The sequence below is a fragment of the Plecotus auritus genome (genome assembly GCF_963455305.1).
Source record: "Plecotus auritus genome assembly, chromosome: 3".
Taxonomy (NCBI): Eukaryota; Metazoa; Chordata; class Mammalia; order Chiroptera; family Vespertilionidae; genus Plecotus; species Plecotus auritus.
Genome location: NC_137772.1, coordinates 18772554 through 18797120, shown reverse-complemented (window position 1 = coordinate 18797120; position 24567 = coordinate 18772554). Strand labels below are relative to the sequence as shown.

Sequence of the window (24567 nt, the reverse complement as noted above, 5' to 3'; positions counted from 1 at the left end):
TGCACAGATTTGTGCACCGGGCCACTAGTGTGCATATAAATTCGATATTATTTCATGACCTCAATGGAAATTTACCTTGTTAAACACTAAATGAGATGCAAATTCCAATCATATGCAACAGTCAGGATGAGTCAAGACTGAGGTTTTCTATTACATCTGCTCACTTCCTAGAGTCACACTCTCAGAACATGTGTGTAGGCTTTGTGGAGGGTGTGTGCTCTGCAGGAATGTTCTGTTAACAATTAAGGAGGCCTTGAGGGCTGGGGTTAATGGTGATTGCCCTGCCCACATGGGGAGACCTTAGCTCCACTCCTCAGACAGTCTTTGGCTCTTGGTATGTTGTGGGCATTCACAGTGAAAAGCCCCTTGGGGGAGGATGAGAATGCCCCAACAGTCCGCTGTTCAGACACAAGAACACTTTTGGCAGCTCCTACACTGGAGCTGCAGCCCTCCTCCTCCATTTACTGGGGAGGAGAAGAAACATTTTCACTGGTATTGCACTGCAGGGTCCACACCTTTGTTTTAACTGTACCCATACAAGTTCCTTCCAGGGATGTAAATGGCTAGCTGTCCACCAAAACTTATGTCCAACTGACCCACGTGTCTAAGAGTCTCTACCCTCATCTCAAGAACAAGCCAAGCAGTGACCAGAAAAGTGGAGAGGTAAGGACATATCCAGCAGTTCTGACACGTTCCCAAAATGTAACATCTCTGAAATGGGACTGAATCTGACAATAGTTAGTGTTGGTAGCTCCCCTGACAAATGCTGGAACTGCCTCGATGAAATGCTGTACATGCACACACAACACCCAAGGTACTGGTCATCGCCAGTCGTGACGTGTATAGCCAGCAATATCTATCAAGGACTTAATGTACAAGATCACAAAATCAACACTTTCATGTTCAGTGAACTCAGGAATGACAACTCCAGAAATTACCCGCCAAACAACTGGCACCTACAGCAGTACCTGAAACAATTGGACAATGTCTTCAAATAGGATTTTAAAAAAGTCAACACGTCAGATCCAGATGTTGTACAGATCAGACGGGGATATTAATTCTGAATCACAGACAGCATACAAATGGAACAACTCCACAGTGAAGAGCAACCCCTGAAATATTGTTTAAACTGCAGTGTCAGGGGATGGAGGGAAACGGGCCTGCTGAAGCTGTTGGTGGGAGTTAAGTTAGTACAGTGCTTCTACAGAAGATTTGGCAATAAACAGCTTCTGCCTTAAGAAAGAATGTATGCCCTTTGACCCAGAAATTCCACTTCTAAAAGTTTAAGCAGAGGAAATCACTATGGTGCACACACGGATTTAGCTAGAAGGATGTACAGGCACTGTTTATATATCACAAAGCTGGAAACAAGCTACACAATCAATAATATCCACTGTCACGCAAAGATGTTCATAACATTGTCAACCGAAAAAAAGTCAAATGTAAACATTATCATAGCACAAGCTCATCTTTGTTAAAATAGAGGGGTGGGTGTTTGTGTGCGTATGTACACAGAGAAAAGGACTTTAAAAAGATACATACCAGTGTTAACATTGGTTGTGAAGAAAGGAATTGTAGAACTGTATATTTAAGTTTTGTTTACCTCTTTTTTCTGGGGGGAGAGGGAAAGAGAGGGAGGAGAATTAATGTAAGTGGACTTATTTGCCAAAAAGGAAAAAAAAGATTTTGTTTTGAAAAAAACACACAAAACACACACACACACACACACACACACACACGAAAGTGAAAAGAAACTTGGGCACAATGTGATCCAATTAGGTAAACAAATGGCCTGTGAATTTTGGTAGTCTCAATCCTAAAAAACAAATAAATTAAAAATCCAATGGATTTATTATTTTCTTTTAATCTCTAAAATAGAATACGTTACTACCCTTCCTTTGAGAAACTCTGGGAGAAATGACCCACAGACTTGAGTGCAAAACAGGATGTAAAATATGCAAAAATCTCCCAAGAGATCATCTCTGCTGCACAAGGAGTCTGTGCTGCAGCCCCTGCTACAGGAGTGAGCAATGCCCAGTGACAGCAACTACCAAAAACTGTGTTACTATCCCAGAGCTTCAAATAAAGGGAAACCACCTCAGGACCTTACAATATTCCTCTATCCCATCTCTATATGAGAAATTTCCTAATTCATATGACTGCAAATTCATCCATTAGGGGTAGGAAGGAAGGTGAGGTATTTATGGCAGGCTTCCCAAGCAACATGATTGCAAATTCAATTTGAAAAATATAATGCTTATTAGGTTTGTGGAGAGATTTCGGAGAGCACTGGAGTGAGAGGGGGGACCCAGATCAAACAGCTGGATTTCTATGCCTGGGTCTCCTGCGCCGAGCGGCACCCAAGTTACACCTGGACTGACCTCCTCAGTGAATAAGGAAAAACAACCCTTTGTAGTTAACTTTAGGATGAACTCACACCAGTAGGATTTCTCTGTATAATCATGACCCATGATTTACAACAAGAGAAATAAGAGCAATTTTTTGGTTGATGAAAGGCCTTTGGGGTGTTTTGAAAGGGAAAGGAAGAGACAGTTAATGGTTAAAACTTCTCCCAGTATATTTGCCAAACCAGAAACTCATAATATTCCAAGCCCCACAAGCACTTTTGAAGCTTTGCTCCCTCCCCACTGACTTGTTTTTTGTTTTGAAGATAGAGGAGTCAGTAGGTTGGGTGCACTATGACCAAATGGCAACAGATGCGGGTCTTGCAAAGGGCAAGATGCTTCCCTTTGATCTAAGAACACGAAGAGAATGGACAAACATTTCTGACCAGGACATTTTCACTGGGATTCAAGGTTTACCAGTAGTTGCACGAATGTGAAGAGCTATAGGCAAAAGCTGCTCTTCCACCCAATAAAACCAGACACACTCCATTCCTAAACCCATCAAAACCACAAACGAACCTACAGACAACATGACAATTGGGAATGCTTGGAAGGCTGAGGCAGAAACGATTATCAATGCAAACCATTTTAGTGCCATATATTGCACAGTTCTAAGCAGCTTAATGTTGAGCTTATCACTCGTGTTTTATTTTCTCTATAAAAATTCAAGTGGTGTTACATAGATAATAACTGGGAAACAACTGATACCCTAAATGGAAAACGTAGGCCAAATGTATACTGTATATACTAGTAAGCCTCCAAACAAATCTTAATCAATGTCTATTTCAACATCTGTAAATTAATAACACGACAACAGTAACCTTTCTCAAAAGTTTATGTGGCATGAAAATGAGAAAATCTACCAACACGTCGGACACTGGAATTTTCAATGAGAATAATTTTTCCCTGGACACCTTGGAATTATCAATGATCACATCTCTTTTAAACAATAAGGCATATTTAAAGTACAGTCTTCCACGACATTTAATGCACATGCTGGGATCTGAGCATCAGCTTTAATCTTCCTCTGTTCAGTAGTTGGTGCTGTGAAGTAAATAAACTGACTTCTTAGTATCCAACAGATACATCAGCAGGCCTTTGTGAAATTGTAGTTACAATGTAAAGCCTAAAAATAGTGGTGTAATCATGTGTTTTCTTTGAGAAGATGTTTGTCTTTTCAAGAGTTCTGAAAACGTAGGTAAATCACAAAACCGTTTTCAACAAAATGTGTATTTCTAATTATTAGTGGGAAGATTTATATTCCTGGAGTGCAGGTAGGAATGGTGTGCCCAGAAGAGCTGTTCTTTGGTGCAAGTCAGCAAGAATTTGTAAAGGCAAAGTAAATTTGATAGGACAACTACTTCCCTAGCAATATACGTAAATTCAGGATCCTGCTGTACAAAGACGGATACAGAGACCAGTCACTTCCAAGTGAAGACAGGAAGTTATCCCCTAAGTTGGGGCGAGGCCTGGCACTTCATCTGGGCCAGCTATCCCACATGATTATGAACACCTCCTCCCCCCCAACCCCCCCACCCCCCACCCCACCCCAGCACCAGGTCACATGCACCACTTAGGAGAGAAGGAGGAGGCAGAAGTCACTCCTACTATCCAGGTTGTCTGTTGAGATTTAGAAAAATAAAGACAGTAGTTAACACAGTTTTTTTAATCTTTGATTTATTTATAGGGTATTTATTAGCAAATCACAACGCCCCATTTTTTTACTTATGGAGAAACAGATCATACAAAATCTCCTCCTCCCTCCATTCCATATTTCTGCATTTTGCTGGTGATGGGTTTTTCAAGCAAAGTCTGAAAGCCAAGGTTAAAGCTAAATGTCACAGTGGGTATAATTCTGCCCAACCTGGCCCCTTCTTGCCTTTTTGGGGTTAACACCCTCCTGAAGAACTTCCCTGGTGCTCACGGTTGGCCCTGCCTGGCCTTTGGGCCCTTGGGAGAAAAGGCAGGGAAGGAATCTTCTCCTCTGTCTCCTCCCCCATCAGAATGGCTAAAGCAGAGATTAATCTCCTAGCTCTGGTTCTCTGCATAATCCTCCTCAAAACACAAAGATGCAGGATGGGATTTAAAGAATCCCTTTGTTTAGCGACGGTCATTTCCTGCCCTTAGTGCACACCCAGAAACTCCTACCCAATTCTCAAGGAGAGGCACTGACTTAGTAAAAAACAAAACAAAGTTCAGGCTTCACACCATTCCCCTCCAAACAGCCTATCCCTCCGCCCAGGTGGATGCTGGCCGGTGTGCTCAGAATCACCTCGGGGAATGGGAAGTGGAATAAGTGGGCAATGGAAGGAAGTTAGTTTTCACGCACAGCAGGCCTTGTCTGTCCAATCCCTACATTTTAGTTTAGGAAACAGAGGCTTCACTGACTTGTCAAAGACAAAACAGCTGAAATGACTTGTCCTGAGTCCCTGAGAAAGGGAGAGAGAACAGTAAGAAAACAATTTAAAAAAACGAATGAAGAGTATTGATGATTTGGTCAAGAACTAACTAATGTAAGGATTTATGTGCCATTGGTTCTAACACTCTCAGACAATGGATGACCGTGAGGTTTAAAAAGTTTGCTCAAGGTCATGTATTGTGACATGAATGTCACAAATGAGGCTTATCCAATGGCCTGCGTTTCCATGAGTGCATTAGTGTGCTCAACTAACAGGCAGTCCAATGACCAAAGGCATAGAGACTTACATTTCTTTCATCCTGAAATGTTATCGGTTCTGCTTTACAACGAATACCAACGGCTCCTGAGTCTGTGGGCCTGCCCAGTGAGTGAGAACTGTGCCTGTGAGGTGCCTCCATAAAGCTCACAAAACCCAGGTTAGACGCTCCCTCCAGGCTACCCATACAGGTGCTTGAGGGCTGGATTTGTCCAGCTAAAGCCTACATTATCCTGAGCTACATGCCTTTCTACTTTGTAGGCAAACGGAGGGAGAGAAAACACTGTTGAGCTTGAGGCTAGACTAAATCATAGGACAGAGTGTGTTAAAGTCTATCTCCAAATCAATTCCACCTGGGTTACTAACATTAACCCTTCGCAACCCAGCAGTCACATCTGCAAAACAGGAATCAAAGTCACCTTGCCTACTTTTACTCCTCACCCCGTTCCAGGCCCACATTTCACTCCTGGCTCCGTGAAATTATGTACCAGGTCTCCATTCTAACTGGGCAAAGGGAAGGAAGATTCCTTGATGTGTAAAAAACTGTGCATAACCCCTAAGCGACCCCCTTCCTCCACAAGGGATCTATTACTTACCCTCCCAAATTTCTGGTCTAAAAGCTGTGATAATTATACTTTCTGATGTCATTAAGTGGAGATGGGGATCCAGAAATGCTCACCTTGAAGGCAGTATTAATTAAAATTTAATCTAAAAACTGCTGGAAAAAGGTTTATGATGCTGTGGTGTATTGTACAGGCTTGAGTTTGACAGGTTGGTTTGTATTCTAGTTTTTTTTTTGTTTTTTTTTTAATTATCTAGCAGTTTCAGGTATTGGAGGTTAAAGGGCCTTAAGACAGAGGTCCCTTCGGCCACAGAGTCACATTCCAGGAGTGTAAGACAAATGAGTACACAGGTAATGTCAGTGACTAAGAAGTACTATCCGGAAAAAGAAAGAGGAGGGATGTAATAGTGGTTTGGAAAGTGGGGCTACTTTAAATTTGGAGGTCAAAGGTCTCTCTGGGTAACATCTGAAGTGAGATCCGAATGAATGACAAGGAAGAGGCTGCCCTGTAAACATCTGGGTGTAGGGTAGAATAGCGAGCACAAAGGCCCTGAGGCAGAAACAAGTTTGGCAAGTTGGAGGGACCTAAATAAGGCCCAAGCAGCCGAAGCATAATGAAGGCGTCTGTGATTCCTGGAAGATGAGGTCAGAGACCAGCAGTGCCCGGTCACATGCACCACTGGAGAAATTTTAAGCTTCTATCCACCAGCTGTAAAACCTTAGACAAATGACTTATCTCAGAGCCTCAGTTTTCTTACCCCTAACCATGAGATGATAGCACTTCATGTGGTTAAAGTACAATGTTTAAAACAGAGTAGACACTCCTCAGTAAATGCTTAATGAATGAATGTGCAAAACATAAAAATCCACGAACGCTTTTACAAATCTGATTGTATTTGGATATGTACCTGATCTTCAACTCTCCCTTCAATTAATTTTCTTACACATTAAGTGGGACTGAAAAGAAAATCTGAGCAACAAAAATGGTCTTGGCATTAGTTAGCTCTAACAAGTCTTTTGCTCATTAATGGGAAAATGTTTCAAGACCCTGGAAAAGGAGGAACTGGGTTTTGAAAGTAGAGAGGGGAGAAGGCAGAATAGGAACACAACGATTTGGCCTAGCAGTGGCTGGCCGGACTCAGGCCGCTCCTGGTTCTTTCTACTGATTAGCAAGGCCCTGGGCAGAGGCAATTAACCATGTTTTCAGTCCTCTGTCACCCTGCATCCCTGGGCAGGCACAGGACGGAAGAGAGTATGAGAGCGTGTGTGTGTCTGTGTGTGTGTGTGTGTCCGGGTCCGACCGTCCCTCCCCTCAACCCCAAAACACTTCCTGCTGGCTTAGAGGGATACTGTATTGAAAAACAGATGCCTCTTTGGAAACTCACACATTTTAAGTCCTGTAAATCACACATGCTGGGGAAAGTAATTACACTGTTGCAGCACTTCCCCTGCTAGCACAAAGGATATTCCGGTACTTCTGTAATAAGATAGCACTTTCTATGCAGTACCTTCTCTCTTGAGGCCCCAACTATCCATCCTCTAGGTGAACATAGGAGAGATTTTCACAAAACTGGATCCTGGGGGTTCCAGGAAAAACATTGTTTTTTAATCTTTGAGATTTCTCTTAGAATAATGTTGGCCACCTGCCAGCATACCTACCTGGTGACATAATTCAGGAAGAGCAAAAGGAATGTCATTTAAAAATCAACTCATGAGAAATAAAGGTTAATTCAAAGTAGAAACTGGCCTCCCACTTGTTTTCAAAGGTTGCTGAGATGCACCCCAATTTTGAGACACCCAGATTTCTCGCACCTTTGTCAAATCCAAGGGGCTGGGAGGATGGAGCAAGGCGGCTACGGTTATTGCCCTTAGCATTTACATTTGTATAACAATGCTGTATTACAGCCCGGAATTTTGAGCTCATCTTCCTGGTGTGATTGGCATTTACTACTGCTATTTCCTTTTTCTCCACTATTCTACATAATATGCATCATAATGGTTACAGTGGAGTTAAAACCTATGAGAAACACAAATGCAGGCAGGTTGTTGTCTTCAATTCCCAGGCTCTCTTTTCTTTCTCCACCCGCAGACCCTTAGCCGAAAGCAGAAAAGGCAGCACATGGAAAATGTGGCCCACAGAATAGACGACTTAGGCCTCTGGCCAAAGGCTCATTTTGCTATTTCACCTTCTCCTCCCCCAAATGAAGTCAAAAAAGAACAAAGCAACTCGGGGAAATTTTTTTCTTAGAAAAACACTCAAGACTCTCCAAGCTGTCCATCTACCTGTACTTTCCAAGCCCACCTACAAATGTTTTGGTAGCTTGACCTTCCCTTCTAGGCACAGGGTGTGTGTGTTGGCGGGTGGGGGTGGGGGGTGGTAGGGAGGAAGTGTGAAAGCTTGGGAGTTCACTGCAAATTTTAGAGAACAATTTCCATTGACTGTGGATGAAAGCAAAAAAAAAAAAGTGTATGAGAAATACTATAGATACCTAGATTTTTCTAAGCTCCTCCCTATTCAGGCTTTCAAATGGATTCAGTATACCAAACACTACTAGGTGATAATTAGGCAGACTATACGTAATACATTTTTATATTTCTACATTACAGAGTGCTTTAACATTTTTGCTTTAATTTTCCCCAAGTTCTCCCCCTCTCCCCAAACACTTTTTTTTTTTAAAATATATTTTATTGATTTTTCACAGAGAGGAAGGGAGAGGGATAGAGAGTTAGAAACATCGATGAGAGAGAAACATCGATCAGCTGCCTCCTGCACACCTCCCACCGGGGATGTGCCCGCAACCAAGGCACATGCCCTTGACCGGAACCGAACCCGGGACCCTTCAGTCCACAGGCTGACGCTCTCTCCACTGAGCCAAACCGGTTTTGGCTCCCCAAACACTTTTTTGCATAGATAAAAACTTAAGTAAAATTTATTTCTCTTTTGTTGCCTACTTACACGGGCTTCCTAGAAAACAGAGTCCTGGCATCTCTCTTCAATTTTCTGGGCACTCGCACTCACATTGCCCACCGGTTCTTGAACTGTTCTGAAAATCGCTTTTCAAAATCAAATCTCTGCATCTCCAAACCAACATCTTCATCACCTACTTGCCTCCTTTTCTGCCCCTTTCAGCCTCCCTATTTTCTATTTCTACAAATACAGCCACTATTTTAGCTAGTTGTCCACTGGGGAAACCCAAGAGGCTTCCCAGATGCAGCTCGTCTCTTCCGTGAATCTGACAGTTGTTGAAGCCCCTGAACACCTCTGTGTCTCTGGTTCAGTGGCCACTCCAAAACTTGCTGCATCCCCTTTCCCGCTGGAACGTTCCAGAATGCCAGGTCTCTACTACACAGCAGCCCAGATCCCATCACAAGATAAAGTCTGACTCCCGGGAATGAAAGGCCAGCTCCTCCATCCTCTCCCCTCTGAAGCCTCCCCAGACTCTCCCTTCCTCTCCTGCGGGCCTTGCTTGCTGTCTCCAAAAGGGGTCCTTTCTAAAAAGCCCCTGTATTTTTATATAGGCCAATCTTTCTCCCACTGTCTCAACCCTTTCCTCATCTGACTAAATCTTTGAGACATAGCTCAACTGTCACCTCTTGTCAAAGCTCTCCTTGACACAGCTCCACCACCCTCTCCTTGACACAGCTCCACCACCCTCTCCTTGACACAGCTCCATCACCCTCTCCTTGACACCGCTCCACCACCCTCTCCTTGACACAGCTCCACCACCCTCTCCTTGACACCGCTCCACCACCCTCTCCTTGACACAGCTCCACCACCCTCTCCTTGACACAGCTCCACCACCTTCTCCTCCGTGCAGTGTGCACTGTGTTCTGCTTTAACATGTGCTTTATTATACCTGTCTGTTTACACAGGGCAGTCACCCCTGGGAGGATTACCTCTCAGAGGCCTGGGCACCCCCAGAATCTGCACATCACCCCCGTTACTCAGCCTCTCAGTGGCTCCCTATAAAATGAGGTTCATCATAATGGCAGTACCCACATCAACTTGTTGTGAGGATGAAACAATGTTAATACACATCAATTGCTTGGCCATTACTTGACACATAGTAAATATTCGAAAGTTAACCATTTTGTGGGTGAATGGATTAAAAGAGTTCTGAAAATTTCATAGGATCAAATATTCCAGTATTTTCTTGTTTCTGCTATCATAAACATGACAAACTGGGCAACTGTATTCTGATAAACTCAAAGATGTGTATTGGTTTTATATGCAGTCAAGCACTCCCCACCCCAAACACACACAATACACTGAAGTTGTTTAAAATAGTCTTCCAATACACATTAAAGAGTCATACCCAAGTTATCCCGACATCAAACAGACTCATCCCCATCAGGGATGGTATTCTGATACTGACACACAGCATCAATTTAAATATCCGGTCAGGTCCGTCCTGCATGGCCTCAAGCCCAGAGTCATGCAGACACTTTTGCTACAGCTATTATTAAGGTTCATTCCCCTCATTCCTTCCTAAGTTTTTTCTTTGACCAAAGCAAGCACTGTTCAAGAGGAACATTTGCATTCCCTTTCCCATCCCCAGGCAGACACTAAGGTGCCAAGTGAAACTGAACACAAACATTCCGAAGTGGCTGTCACACAGGGCAGGCTTGTTTGGGAACTCGGGGAGCTCTGTGCTCTTCCAGCAAGGCTTCGAGAAGCCCATGTCCAAAGATCAAAGAGAGTTCCGCAGCAGAAACCAAATTCTAATGGTGAAACCCAAATGCACCTCGGAATGAGCGGGCCCACACTGGCGGTGGCTGTTGGATGGACCAGGCATGCTCACCTGTGAACTGAAATGGAAGATATTCATGGCAGGTGGAGGAAGTTAATTTCCCAGCTGATCCATCCGTGACTGTGGGCAAGGGATCTCAAACATAAACAGTGGCTGCTTTTTAACAGCTTACCTATACAAGGTCATCATCACCAATCCTACCAATAGGGCTATTTTATAAGTTATGCATGTATAAAGAAGTGTGTGTGTGTGTGTGTGTGTGTGTGTGTGTGTTTAGCTTGCAACTGTGTGTGGTACTTCGCTGGTGCTGGGGTACTATCCATGGGTAGGTGTTGAGTGTTGGGAATCCTGTGATAAGATGTCATTGATCTTTTTTAAAAAAAAAACTACAGGAAAGAAGGTAATGACTCAGGAGTTAAATGAAGATAACAGAAAGCTAAACAGAGGTAACTGGAATTCTGAGGAAAATCATCTCTTTGGGATTGAGTGATGGGACTATGCAAAAATGAAGGCTGAAACTTGAAAGCAGTTCAGGCAAAATCAAGAGGGGAAACAGTGGGTGAAACCAGTGGTTTGCAGAGTATGTTCAGGCAATTTTGTCAAGTTTGGATCTTATTGTGTGGAGAACAGAGCAGCGCTGAAGGCGTTGAGGCTGAGGGAGTCAGAGGGACACTACAATAGGGTGTAGGAATGGATTGAGAAAACATATGAGAACAGAGCTGCTAAGGCCAGGAAATGAGCCTGGATAAAGGAGTAAGTGAGAAACATTGTGAAGAAAGGCTAGGACAGTGGTCAGCAAACTGCTGCTCGCGAGCCACAGGCGGCTCTTTGGCCCCTTGAGTGTGGCTCTTCCACAAAATACCACGGCCTGGGTGAGTCTATTTTGAAGAAGTGGCGTTAGAAGAAGTTTAAAAAATTTGGCTCTCAAAAGAAATTTCAATCGTTGTACTGTTGATATTTGGCTCTGTTGACTAATGAGTTTGCCGACCACTGGGCTAAGACTTAGGAAGGAATGAGGGGAATGAACCTGGGCTAGGACAGTGGTCGGCAAACTCATTAATCAACAGAGCCAAATATCAACAGTACAACGATTGAAATTTCTTTTGAGAGCCAAATTTTTTAAACTTAAACTTCTTCTAATGCCACTTCTTCAAAATAGACTCGCCCAGGTTGTGGTATTTTGTGGAAGAGCCACACTCAAGGGGCCAAAGAGCCGCATGTGGCTCGCGAGCAGCTGTTTGCCGACCACTGGGCTAGGAGAATAGAAGAGGTCCGATTCCTACAGCCACGCTTGTGAACAAAAAGAACGTAACCAGCCCAATGGTTTCGTGACACCTACAGAAAGTGCAAAGAAATGTAATGACATCTACAAAGCAAAAGATGTTGTTTTTGTTCATGTGTTCATTTTAGAAAATCCAGAAAGCACAGAAAAACATCAGAAAGTAAATAAATAAAAATGATCTATAATCCACCAATCTGATAATTTTTACTAGTATTTGACATATGTATTTTTTTAAAGAACTGGCATCATATGGTATAGACATTAAAAATCTTTTCTCTTCATTTAATGTTATAACATTGAGGATTATCCCCTCATTTAAAATGTAGTCAGAAGCAGGAAGAGACAAAATCAGAGTCTCCCAGGTAGCCTTCAGAAGGGAGTGTGACAATGTGGACACATTGCTTCTAAAATTTCTGACCTCCAGAACTGGGAGGAAATACATTTCTGTTGGTTTAGTCCCCAAAATATTTTTTTCTTCCCCATCCCAACACTGATCACTTTTGTCCTAGCCAAACTATCTATCCCATAAACAAATGCCATTGGAAACAAAGAAGCCTGCACATGAACACGAGGGTTTATCAGGGAAAAACCACCACTGGGAAAATAACAAAAGCGCATGCCATGTTGCCAGTGGTCTTGTCTTGCAACACCATTTTACTATGAAGTCACCACATTTCCATCCAACACACTTGTCACCAAATCTATCCTATGACTGAAGTATACGTTTATTGTATTAGATTTGATTTGGAGTAACAGAAACTCCAGATTGTTTAAATTGTATAAAACCATTCTGTACTTTTCCCAAGTCATAATATAGATGAATCTTAACACTCAATGAAAACCTGAGGTTGCCACACCCAATTGACATGGTACCCTTTCTCTGTGCCAATTACAAGAAACAATTTTCTTCGTGACCCTGATATTTTGGCAAAATTACTAACCACTTTAAAAGAAGGAATGTGAGGTAAAGATCTGTATTAACTTCTGAAAAACTGACTTTACTACGTGATTTCTGCCCAACATCTGCCAAACATCTTTTTGATCAGCATTCCAACACTGCCACGTTCTTTGCTTTTTTAGATTTAAGTACAAGAAAATTCAGTCAATGGAATTTAGGGAGAAATTACTCTAACACCAGCACCTCAACATAATAAAACACTTTAAAAAATAATCTGTAATCAGCCTAAAAAGTACCCAGTGACACAGATAAAAGTAAAAATAAAACCAAATTATATATTAAGCTTATTTCCCAAAAAGAAATTCCTATTTTGAAAATTCAGTGACCAAAAAGACATTATTTCTACCTACTAGATTTTAAAAGAGCTCAAATTTAAAACAACTTATAAATAAGTTTAAGTCATTACTTATCTATTAATAAAGTCTGATTAAGTGTAAACTACCAAAAGTGTTTCAGAGAATACTGCCTAGTCCAAAATTAGAGGCAAATTCTAAGAATTATTTTGTTAATTGAATAATGATGTAAGAAATAATCTAATACCCTATACATAAGCCTTATAACTCTCAGATCCCAGAAAGATTTTGACAACCGGTTTTCCTTGACAAGAACAACTTGCATAGCAATACACATGTATAGCCAGATGTGTTATCTCTTACACAGTTGGCTAGCCAAATCTTAAAATTACTTTTTTAAATATTATCCAAAGCAGAAGTCTATGTCCTGCCCAAGTTCTAAAAAAACTTCCAAACTTAAAAAGCTGCAAAAAATTCTCCTAAATCCTAGACTGCTCAATCTATACTGTTGTAACCCAGTAAGTGTTTTTGCATCAGTTATTTCAGTGTAAGCTCTAGAAGCTGGGATAAAATGTCCAGGAAGATAAAAGGAACTTATTTTTAAAATAAGGAAAAAATTACTTGGATTCTATAATGTGGCTCAGAGAGGGTAAATTACCCTGATGATCTATGAAATAAACTATTTTCTCTTGATTGGACTCTTTTCCCCCTCAATTCAATCACCACCAGAAACTACAACAAGACACATTTTTTCCTTTCTTGCCATTATGTGTATATACATTTTGTTTGTGTGTGCTGTTTACTGGAGTCCTCAGCTAAGACTTTAAATGGGTTTGAGGACAAATTGCTGATTGCTGGGTGGGCGGGAAAAGGATCCAGTGTGGTGGTTTTGTATAATGCTGAGCACATTAATGGGACTCACTAAAAACCATATTTATTTTACTTGTGGCTTTCAGGGTTAGACAAAAGAGGTTAGGAGTTTTTCCAAATCAAAACATAAACCCAAACCAGGGAATTAGGGCAAAATTACCTGGATCATTCAGGCCAACTTACTTTTCCTGAAATTTTAACGTTATAAACACTCTCTCTTGTACAACTTGGGTTCTAAAATCGTCCTAACCGTCCTCTTATTTTAAAAATAACAAATACCTTGCTAAGACTACGGACACTTCCTTGAGCCACATGCCATTCCCACCTGAAAAGGAACAGTCAGGGCAACAGGACAGATAAAAGGCAGTGACTGTACTGTGATCGCCTGTGATTCTAATTGGACACAACCTCACAGGTATAACACCTCAAGTACTGTCAGCGGTTAGAGTTAGACTGAGAAAGGTCAAGCAGAAAAATGTGACTTTTCTCTAATTTTATCAAGTTAAGTAGGTTATGATTGGGAATATGCAAACCTCTTTTGCTACCTACACCAAAAGCAATAAATAAATCAGGTTTGCCTGATTTAACTATTTCCCATTTACAAGTTTTCTCAATTGTATGAACACACAGAAAGATGGTTTCATACAATATAGCTCCACCCTTAGAAGTAAAAAGACTGCCAACCTAATTGAAATAGAAAGGTTTCTGAAGCAAGTATTACCATGATGTGTTAGGTGAATTAGTTAAATGTAGCAATTCTAAAAAAAGGCAAACTTGTCATTGTTTCTTAAATTTTACTTCAAAGGTAGGGAAAATAAATAGCAAAGCAACCCAGTAAGGTTCAATAAAAAGTGGAACTTTAAAATGTGAATCTTCATCTCTTTGAAAAAGAAAATGTCTATACTATTGCTTCACTTGTAGTTAAAAACAAAAATGGAAACACTTTTCAAATTAACAGTTTATAATCAAATAGGCAATTTCCTCCATTGAGAAGTCAAGTTTTGGCTTGCAGCAATTCACTTAGGTCACACTACCATATAAGTTTGCATACTCTTAGGTCTCTCCTCTATCTTCCCCATTTAAATATGTCCCATTTTACAAGTGGACAATGTGCTGATGGCTTATATGTATTTATTAAATCCTCCACAAAGTTTGACTTCACTATCAGAATTTTAGATTACACACAACACAGTATCTCAGTAATAATCTTAACACCCTAAAAACTTTAGAAGTTTAGAATCTGTTTCTGTTAACCTTATCTATTCGGATGAATACCTGTAAGTATGCTTTACAGGTCATATCTAGATGCATACTTGCTTGCATCTACACGCACTCTGAAGTTCTTTTTAGAATGTTTAAGAACTCAAGTAGGTGGGCTCTTAAAAAGTAGGCGAAACAGATTGCTTCTTGGACCCCAGATACCGTACCTGCAGGAACAGAAGCACCGAATAGGATACCACCAATATATGGACACAGTTCTGAAACCTGTGTTGAGGAGTTCCCTCCTACCCTTACTGAATTTTGTTTCTATCAAAGGAGCGCTGCGCAGCCGCAACCTTTTAGTTGTTATTAGGGACCCACCACAAGAAATTCAGGCTCAGAAGTCAAAGTCCTATTAAAATAGCTTCGATGATCACTTGGTGAATAGTAAAGTTTTAAGCTTTTTCCTCCCTACCCCTCAGCACCGCGTCGCCCTAAATTTACAAAACCTAAACACCCAGGTTCGGGGTCTTTGACTCATCAGAGAAGAATGTGGCTCAGGAGTTATCTATTAATCCAAAATGCCTCCGCTGGAAAGATATTTCACCAAGAACTTTCAACGCTGAAAGGGAGGGGGCAGGGCACAGAAGGTATCTTTTAAGACGAACTTTCCCCGAGTTCTTCCTTAAACCGCATACACAAACACACCCCACAACTACACACCCCACAACTTCCCGCGCCAGGCGCACGACTTGGTCCTGACCCTCCGGGTCCCAGTGATCTGAGGTCACTCTGGAGTCAGTTTTCGATTCCGCTTTTAAAATCTCGGGGAAACAAAGCTGAGCATTATGCTTACAAAAAGTCTCCGAAAAGTCCTCAAAGTTACGCAATTTTAGGCACGCACCCACAAAAACACACTCTTCGAGGATACACCCTCCCGGGGCCACAGTCTGGGGCCATTCCCAGCCCCCGGACCGAGGCGGCCGGCGCTCGCGCCCCGCCAGCCTCTCCCGCACTTCGGAGAAAGCCCGCGCGCGGCCGGTGTCCCAGGTCGTCCCGCCAGCGCACCGAGCCCCTCCGTACCTCTTCCTCCTGAAGGTTGGCCTCGTTCGGGGTGTTCTCCTTCTCGGCTTTGACGCCGTTGTTCATCTTCCCGGTCCTCCTCGCCGGGCAGGGCTGGGCGCGGGGCTGGGCGAGGGCGAGCTCGCCCACTCTTCCCTTCCCCGGGCGCGGCGGGCTGTGCCGGGGCAGCGGCGGCTCGGGCTCCCGGGAGCGGCGCGGCGGCGGCGGCGACTCAGGAAGTGCGAGGGAGACTCCGAGCAGGGCGAGGCGCCGGCTGACCGAGGAGGGACCGAGACAATCAGGACCCGGGCGGGAGACCCGGAGAGCGAGGGCGGGCGCGAGGGAAGGAAGGAAGAAAGGATGGGGCGAGGACGCGCGTTCCAGGAGTGACCCCAGAGAGTTGGGGAGGTCGGCCGAGTAGGGGCTGGGGGCGGCAGCAGCCCTAGCCTAGCAGCTACTGAAAGGCGGGGGCGAGGGGCGCCCGGAGAGGAGGAGGAGGTGGAGGTGCGGGGAGCGGGCCGCGGCTGGGACGCTAGGACGCTGGGACCCGAGAGCCGCTGAGTGCGCGCTCCAGGCAGGCTCTGGGAAGTCCGGGATCCAAGCAGCTCCCTTTCTCTCGCCTTCCTCCCTCCCCTCTCTTCTCCCCTCCCTCTCCTCCTACTGCCTCCGCCCTCCCTGGCTGGGCAGTTGGCTGTCGCCGAGAAGGACGGGACGGGACGCGGACGGCAAAGCCCCCCGCAAGAGGAGGGGCTGCCCCGCGGCCCAAAGAATTGAGCTGGGGAGGGGCTACGGGCTGTGGGGGACGCGGCCGATCCCCAGTCCCCGGCTCCGCGGTAGGTCGGAGGGTTAGGGCCGCTGAAGGGGAGGGATGGTCAGGTCCTCAGGGTAACCTCAGGGTTAGCCTGTTTCTGGGCGTCCCGACGGCCGTGAGGGGCCCCGAGTTGGTGAACTGGTGGGGCAGCGCCCGTGAATTTGGTGTGGGGCTTCGGAGAGCCAGGTCCTGTCCTTGCAACCCCCCTCGAAGTGTGATGTGCTACTTCTGTTTGCTGGCTTCTCACGAGGGAACTGTACCCCTTTCCCAAAGCCTACCCCTGCCCCTAACCTACCCCTCCTTTTCAGGACCGGATTAGACCCATTTATTCCCTTCCTAGTCGGCAGCTGGAAATGACAGGATGCGAGAACGCGAGTGACATCCGGGGGCGGCCCATGGGCGTCTTGAGGCGCAGCTTCAAGCCGCCTCCCACGCCGGGTCCCGCGAAACCGCTGCCGCCTCCCTGCACCGCCGCCGTGGCTCTCCCCCGGGCTCCCCGGGCCCCTGTGCAGATCCCCCTCGCAGCCCGTACCAGACTGTTCTGGAATTATCTGCTTAACCTGTCTGTCTTTTTCTTTTTGAGAGTTCCTCGCTGGACAACGAGACCATAACCTGTTTATCTTTTAGTCTCACAGCCTTTAAAATACGCTACCAGGTATATAGTAGACACTGGGCAAATATTTGTTGACTATGGGAACATTCCTCCCTACAAGCCGAACTGGAGGTCAACGCAGCTTAAAGAAAGGGCTGGCCTTCTAGGAGGTCGGAGCACGAGGCTTGTTTACGCACCAACCTCGGGAGGACCGCTTAGTTTCCTTCCTCACCTGCGAGATGGGTGTAGTTCTGTTTATCTCCCGGCAGTTTGCTGTTAGAGTAGATTATAGGTTGATTGATAGAGCGATAGCACCTAGCACGCATTCTTACCCAGTTTAAGTTTACAATACATGGAAGTTAGCATTGTTATTAACATTGTTCCATTTATTCCTGGGCCATAGAGAGCTTTACCAATACTGTATCATTTAAGCTTTTCAAACGTGACTGCTACAAACACACATTTAAAACTCCATACAGCAGTAGGTTCTGTTTCACTTTCCACCCCCAGGAATTCTCTCTCCCAGCATGCTGTTCCTTTAGCACAGCAACAATCACCATTGCTAATTATTTGCTTACTTCACTGTTTATCTCCCCACCCCACCCCACTGGACAGTCTTTAGGAACTGGTTTGAGTGCTGCTGGGGAGGGGAGAGGGCAGCGGTGGGAACTGAAGATAAGGCTTCCGTGTTGGGGAGTTGAAAGCGGTGTTGTGGCGACAAGATACCCCAAACAACTCCACGGCAACATAATCGTACATCCTGGTTTAAATTGCGGAAAGCAAAGAAAATATCTGCTTTAAGAGCATAATGAAGAGAAAACCAGTAGTGATACTTGGATTTTTCTTAGTGGAGAGGGGAGTCTGAAGATTTTGATACGGAGATTTAATGGCTGTCAGGATGTTATTTCTCTCTCTGGCAAAAGAAAGGTGTGTCCTGGATAAAAATGAACCCAGGGTCTTCAAATAGCAATAGAAGTTGAGAGGAGGTAATTAATCTGGAAACTTGGACAGCCGTTCCCACTTCCAGTTCCTCACTCTGGTATATGAGGAGCCACGAGGGGGCACTGTGTTCCCGAGCAATGGCTGAGTGGTGGTCTTGGGCTCTTGTGCTGACCAGTAATGCTAGCACTTTCCCCGCCTTGCCCTCTCTTGCCTTTTACTGAATACCCTTCACAGAAAGGCATTGTGTTGCTGCAGCCTGGCAAAGGCCCAAGAAAAATGACAGTTGATCTAGTCATTGATGGTTCCAGTCAGACTCACTATAAGTATGTGGAAGGTGTGTGATTCCAGGATGCTGGGAGAACCTCCCCGACCCCTACTCAGGGAAACGTGGCTTCATTCCAAACAGAGAACCTGATTCTTTTGTCTTTAAGCCAAGCCAGCACTTTGTCCATTGTTAAAAGTCAAAAATCTCTGGGATAAAAAAAACCACAAAAAACAAGAATGAGTTTCATGAGAGGATCCTTGTTTGGCTTGCTCATTGTTGTGTTCCCAAGACCTATACAGTGCCTGACACATAGTAGGCTCTCAATATTTTTTAATGAATGAACACATTGTCTTATCAGTTTTGATTTTCAGGCTTGAATGACATTAGATTCTTCCATGACAGGGCAGGAGGGTCTGAATTCGTGGAAGCATCTGAGCATGGAGAGATACTGTGAGGGCACTAGGAAAACTCATGGTAGTGATCTTTATTCGTTGTTTTGCAGAGGGGAGACCCCAGATAGAGAGCTTGTGCAGAATAAGACAACCGGTGAGATTTCAAGAAAGGGAAAAATAAAATCGCACCACTCAGCCAGTCAGCTGATGCTTCAGGCAGTTCACAACAAAGCAGGGAGACCTAGGTTATTTAATCAACGGTGAGAGTGTTTTCAGAAAAGTGTATGGGGTGGGGGTACTATGCCAGTAAAAGGAGGGCTCCTATATTGTCCTTTCCATTAAGAATGGTTTAGGCTTATCGAAAGAACAATAGAATCGTGTTGCCAACAAAACTCAATAAAAATCTGTAAATTTGGCTATTTATAAAACCCCATGAGTGTGGGGAAAGAGTTTGACTGTGTGGGAGGTGGTAGGGTTGGGGGAGAAGGGGCATGTACATTCCTTCAGGATATAAATGATCTTTATTACCTGTTTACTACTTCAAAGAAAGAGAATTCCAAAAGTGAGATCTCCGCAGTAGCAATAGTTTCCAGACGCACGAAGTCATAAGACAACAAAGGGACTTTATATCCTAGGAAACATAGGGCTAATGACCAAGAAACATCTGCTTTCTGTCCTGCCCACCACCCTACCGTATTGCTTCTGGCCTACCAGGTTCCATGCTGGATTGGTAGGGAAAGATTGTATGCACCTGTAGTTTTTATTACTCATCTCTGCTTCTCTGGCAGTGTTCATTTTGAGGCATGCTTTAAGAAATCTAAACCTGTAATTATGTCTTAAATGATTCTCTCTGGGAATGGCAGGCTTTAAGGTCTATTTTGAGGCATGGGCTTTGTATCTTTGTTAGTGCTACAGCAGAAAGCTACAGTATCTACCACATGTGTTGTGATGAACTCTTCTGCATCCTCTGCTGGACCAAAAAAAAAAAAAAAAGTTTTTGAGGCCAGAGTCTGTGTTTTATTGGGTTTTGTCACCCTTGACATTGTTTCTTTCTCCCTCACCACACTCTCACCCACCTCCAGGCTGTCACCATCATCCCCTGATTTATTTATTACTTTTTAATTGTGGCAAAAACACACAACATAGCATTACAATCTTAACCATTTTTAAGTGTACAGTAGGATGAAGTATATTCACATTGTTGTGCAACATCCTCCTGATCTTTTTACCTCCTAAATAGTTCTGAGATTCAATCACTTCCCTCCAATTATTTGTGGAAGCCCCCGCAGCCATGTGGAGAGGCCCACGTGGAAGAGAATTACAGCCCCAGCTGAGCTCTCGGCGGACAGCCGGTACCAATTGCCAGCTTGTCAGTGAGTTATCTTGGAAGTGGGTAATCCAGCCCTAGTTTAGCTGCCCAGCTGACGCCACATGAAGGCGGATGAGCTGTCTTCACTGAGTCTGGCCCAAGTTGTAAAATAGTTAGCAAAAAAGTGAGTGTTGTTTTGTAAAAACACGAAGCTTTAGGGTGTTTTTGTTATACAGCAAGAGATGACTGAAACATAATTGCATACCTAAAAGTGAGGTCCTGCTGTCACAGAAACCTAACAGCAAAGGTCAAATCCAAGGTGATATCAAGGAAATATGGCCTTAAGGAAGTTCAAAGCAAGGGTATAGCTACAAGACCTTATGGTAGGCAGCCTTTATAATGGCCCCCAATGATCCTTACCTGCTGGTATTCAAGCCGTTGTGTAGTCCCCTCCCCTGAGTATGAGCTGGACCTAATGATTTGCTTTTAATAAATAGAGAATGGCAAAAGTGATGGATATCATGTCCAGGTTAGATCACAAAGAGAACATGGTCCCTATCCTACACACCCTCTCTTGCTCTCTCATTTGCTGCCTATTATGGAAGACAGCTGCTAGGAGCTACCCTCTGGAAAGGCCCATGTGGCAAGGAATACTGAAGGCTTCCTTCCAAGAGCAGAAAGGAACTAGGGTTTTCAGTCCAACAACCCATAGGAACTTAATCCTGTGAACAACCATGTGAGCAAGCTTGGAAGTGGATCTTCGCTAAATGCAGCCTTAGATGAGACCTGTTATTGACTTAATGTTTGAATCCCACCAAAAGTCATATTATGAAGCCCTAACCCGCAATGTGATGGCATTAGGGTCTTTGAGAAGTAACAAGATTTAGATGAGATCATGAGGGTAGAGCCCCCAGGATGATATTAGTGCCCTTATAAGAAGAAAGACACTAAAGCTTGCACTCTCTATGCCATATGAGGCTACTATTATGAGAAGTTGAGCATATGCAAACCAGGAAGACAGCCTTCACCAAGAACTAAATTGGTTGACACCTTGATCTTAGACTTTCCTACGTCCAGAACTGTGATAAATATCTGTTGTTTAAGCTACTTACTATATGATATTTGGTTATGGTAGCATGAGCTGGCTAAAATAAGACCATAGACCAGCTGACACCTTTGTTGTGGACTTTGAGAGACCTTGAGGCAGAGGGATCTAGCTATACAGAGACTTGGATTCCTAACCAACAGAAACAATGAAATAATAATAGGTTGTAGTTTTAAACCATTAATTTTTGGGGTAATTTATTATACACCAATAGATAAGTTGATATCTCAGAAAAATTTAAGACAGTACTTAATAGATCCTTTCAACTAGACAGCAGGGCTTCTAAGAATCTAAATAGTGGTGTCCACAACAGTTTCATACTGGCCCATGGTAGAGAAGGGCCTGTCTTGGAAAAAAACGTGAGTATGGCTTTTGCCTAAGGGAGATGATTATAACTTGAGGTATAAGAAACCTATGGCTGTTTAAGGATGTCTACTAGCTTATACTAAAAATGAATAGAGGCATCTGGACCATCAACTTTATAGGCAGGAAGCAGGCTGAGGAAGCGACGCATCTGCAATTATGGTCTGTTTCCAAAAGGGAAGATGACTTAAGATGGAGCAAAAAGCCACTGAGAATCATTTCCAAAGAGCAGGAATAGGTAAATTAAGGAACTAATTTGACTGAATTTCAGAATTGCTATGGATCACGTTCCATATCCCTCCCATTTTCTCCTCCTTTTGAATGGAAATACGTATCTATTATAGGTTTTCTATTAGATGTTTACCATTAGATAGTGGGTGTGTGAGAAACAGACACTTTGTCTCTTTATTTCACTGGTCTTCATATCAAAGGGAAACATCTGAGGAGCCACAGTCAAGGAACTACATCCAAGGAACCACATCTGCACTTGGATCTGACTTAAATAGCCTAGACCAGGGGTTGGCAAAATTGTGCTGTGTAGAGTCAGATAGTAAATATTTTAAGCTTTGCAGTCACATGTGTGATCTCTGTTGCATCTTCTGGGTGTTTTTTTACTAACCCTGTGAAAATATAGAAACCATTCTTATCTCAGGGGCTGTACAAAAATAGTCCACAGTATATTCACATTGTCGTGCTACATCTTCCTGATCTTTTTACCTCCTAAATAGTTCTGAGATTCAATCACTTCCCTCCAATTATTTGTGGATGCCCACGCAGCCATGTGGAGAGGCCCATGTAGAAGAGAATTACAGCCCCAGCTGATTTGGATTTGGCCCTCATGCTATGGTTTGCTCATCCCTTTTCTAGACTATGAAATGATATGTAATGGGATGAACTATTTTGATATCCCTAAGGAAGGAAATTGTGTATTTTTCACATGGGAGGGAAATGTATTGTTGTGGCCATAGGGTGGGTGGTGGGAACTAGTTTTCAAACATGGCCTCAAATAACTTCACCATTTTGTATATGCATACCATTCCTGCCATCGAGAGTTGGAGCTTATCTGCCCTCCCCTTGAGTCTGGACTGGGCCTGTTTCTGCTTTGACCAATAGAGTATGGAGGAAATGACATTCTGGGACTTCTGAGCCCAGGCATTAAAATATTCTGGCAATTTCTGTTTCCTCTCTCTTGGAAGCCAGCTTCCATGTAATGACAAAGCCCGAACAGTCACCTGGAGAGGCCTGCATGGAAGAAATTCACGCCCCCAGCCCTGCCATCCCCACTCCCACAGTTTGATGGCCCTGCACTAGCAACCAGCCTTGTCAGTGAGCCATCTTGAGGCAGAGCCTCCACATTGAGCCGCCCCAGCTGGCACCACCTGGAGCAGAGACAAGCTGTCTTCTCAGAACACTGCCCAAATTTTAAATACACTTGTGAGCAAATGTTTATTGTTGTAAGCCACTAGAATTTGGGGTGATTACTTATGTATATAATAAAAATACTGGGGGAGGGAACAATGTACTGGACATTTTCAAGGGTCCCCAAGTATAGTCATCTTTGATACAATAGTTATATCTATAAAATAACAAAATCACAAGTGCCGCCCCACCTGGCATGGCTCAGTGGTTGAGTGTCGACCTATGAACTAGGAGGTCACGGTTCCATTCCCAATCAGGGCACATGCCCGTGTTGCAGGCTCGATCTACATACAGTATGGGGCGTGCAGGAAGCAGCCGATAAATGATTCTCTCTTATCATTGAGGTATCTGTATCTCTCCCTCTCCCTCTCTGAAATAAATTAAAATGTTAAAAACAACAAGTGCTATTTCTAGCTTATATTTTTCCTTCTAAAAAAAAGTAAAGTAGAATTAAAAATGTATGTGGTCCCTTCATAATCCTAATAAAAATTGCTGAATGCCTGATGATAAGTAGAAAGCAACAAAGCCAGATTCAGGTGTGGCTGTGTGGTGCAGTTGACAGGCATGCTTATGATGAAGTAACTTTTCCTATCTCCAGTTTTATAGTATATGTGATTGAATTTGTGCTTCAGGAAAAAAATAAATTAGCAAATGCCTCTGGCCTTTTAGAGAGTCACTTACAAACAAAGGTCAAGTGCTAAATTTAAAAAGTTTAAATGTCTATTGTACTCTAACTTGTCTAGAATGTAGTGAACTTATAAGTGAGTGTTAGGAGGTAAGGCTAAAGGTTTAGTTCATTTAGTCATTATGAAGAACCGCACCTTAGAAAGAAATCTTCAGTGGCTAGTAAGATAGAGTCAAGTGAGGCAAGACGGTAGATGGGAAGCAATGACATTGAATGGCCCAGGGATATGAAGTGAAAAATGGATGACAAATGATTGAGTGTAGGGGCTAAGGGAAAATAAGGCATTTGACATAATAGCCAGGTTTCAAGGCTTCAAGAATTTGGTGATATGAACTCCAAAAAGAAAAGAAAAAAGAGAGAGACATCTGTTCAGAGAAGACCTGGTTATATGGAGAGATGAGTTCAATATAAGACGTGAAGTTTGCTAGTGTCAGGATCATGCTGATAGTTGAAAAATGAGTCTAGTCCAGAGAGAGGACTATGGCATACATATATTTGTGTGCCATCTGAATTGAAATCATAGGCGAGCTTAAGCAATAACAAAGTGGGAGAATAGAATCATAAGAAATATCTATGTTTGGACAGGACAAGGAGAAAGACTAGTCAGAAAAGTCAGACTAAACAGT

General features: G+C 43.4%; 1 protein-coding gene across 5 annotated transcripts in view; it reads right to left on the bottom strand.

The window, feature by feature from the left end:
- The window catches only part of RBPMS (RNA binding protein, mRNA processing factor), a 175757-nt gene extending 159003 nt beyond the window's left edge, over nt 1-16754 (bottom strand). For 2 of the 5 annotated variants that reach the window (XM_080658958.1, XM_080658960.1), the window contains exon 1: nt 16080-16717. In XM_080658958.1, coding sequence (XP_080515084.1) covers nt 16080-16145 — 66 coding nt within the window. In that variant the 5' untranslated portion in view covers nt 16146-16717. Of the gene's footprint in view, nt 1-16079 lie in introns of all 5 variants that reach the window. The other 3 variants (XM_080658961.1, XM_080658957.1, XM_080658959.1) reach the window with 2 other exon arrangements.
- Nucleotides 16755-24567: the final 7813 nt, after the last annotated feature.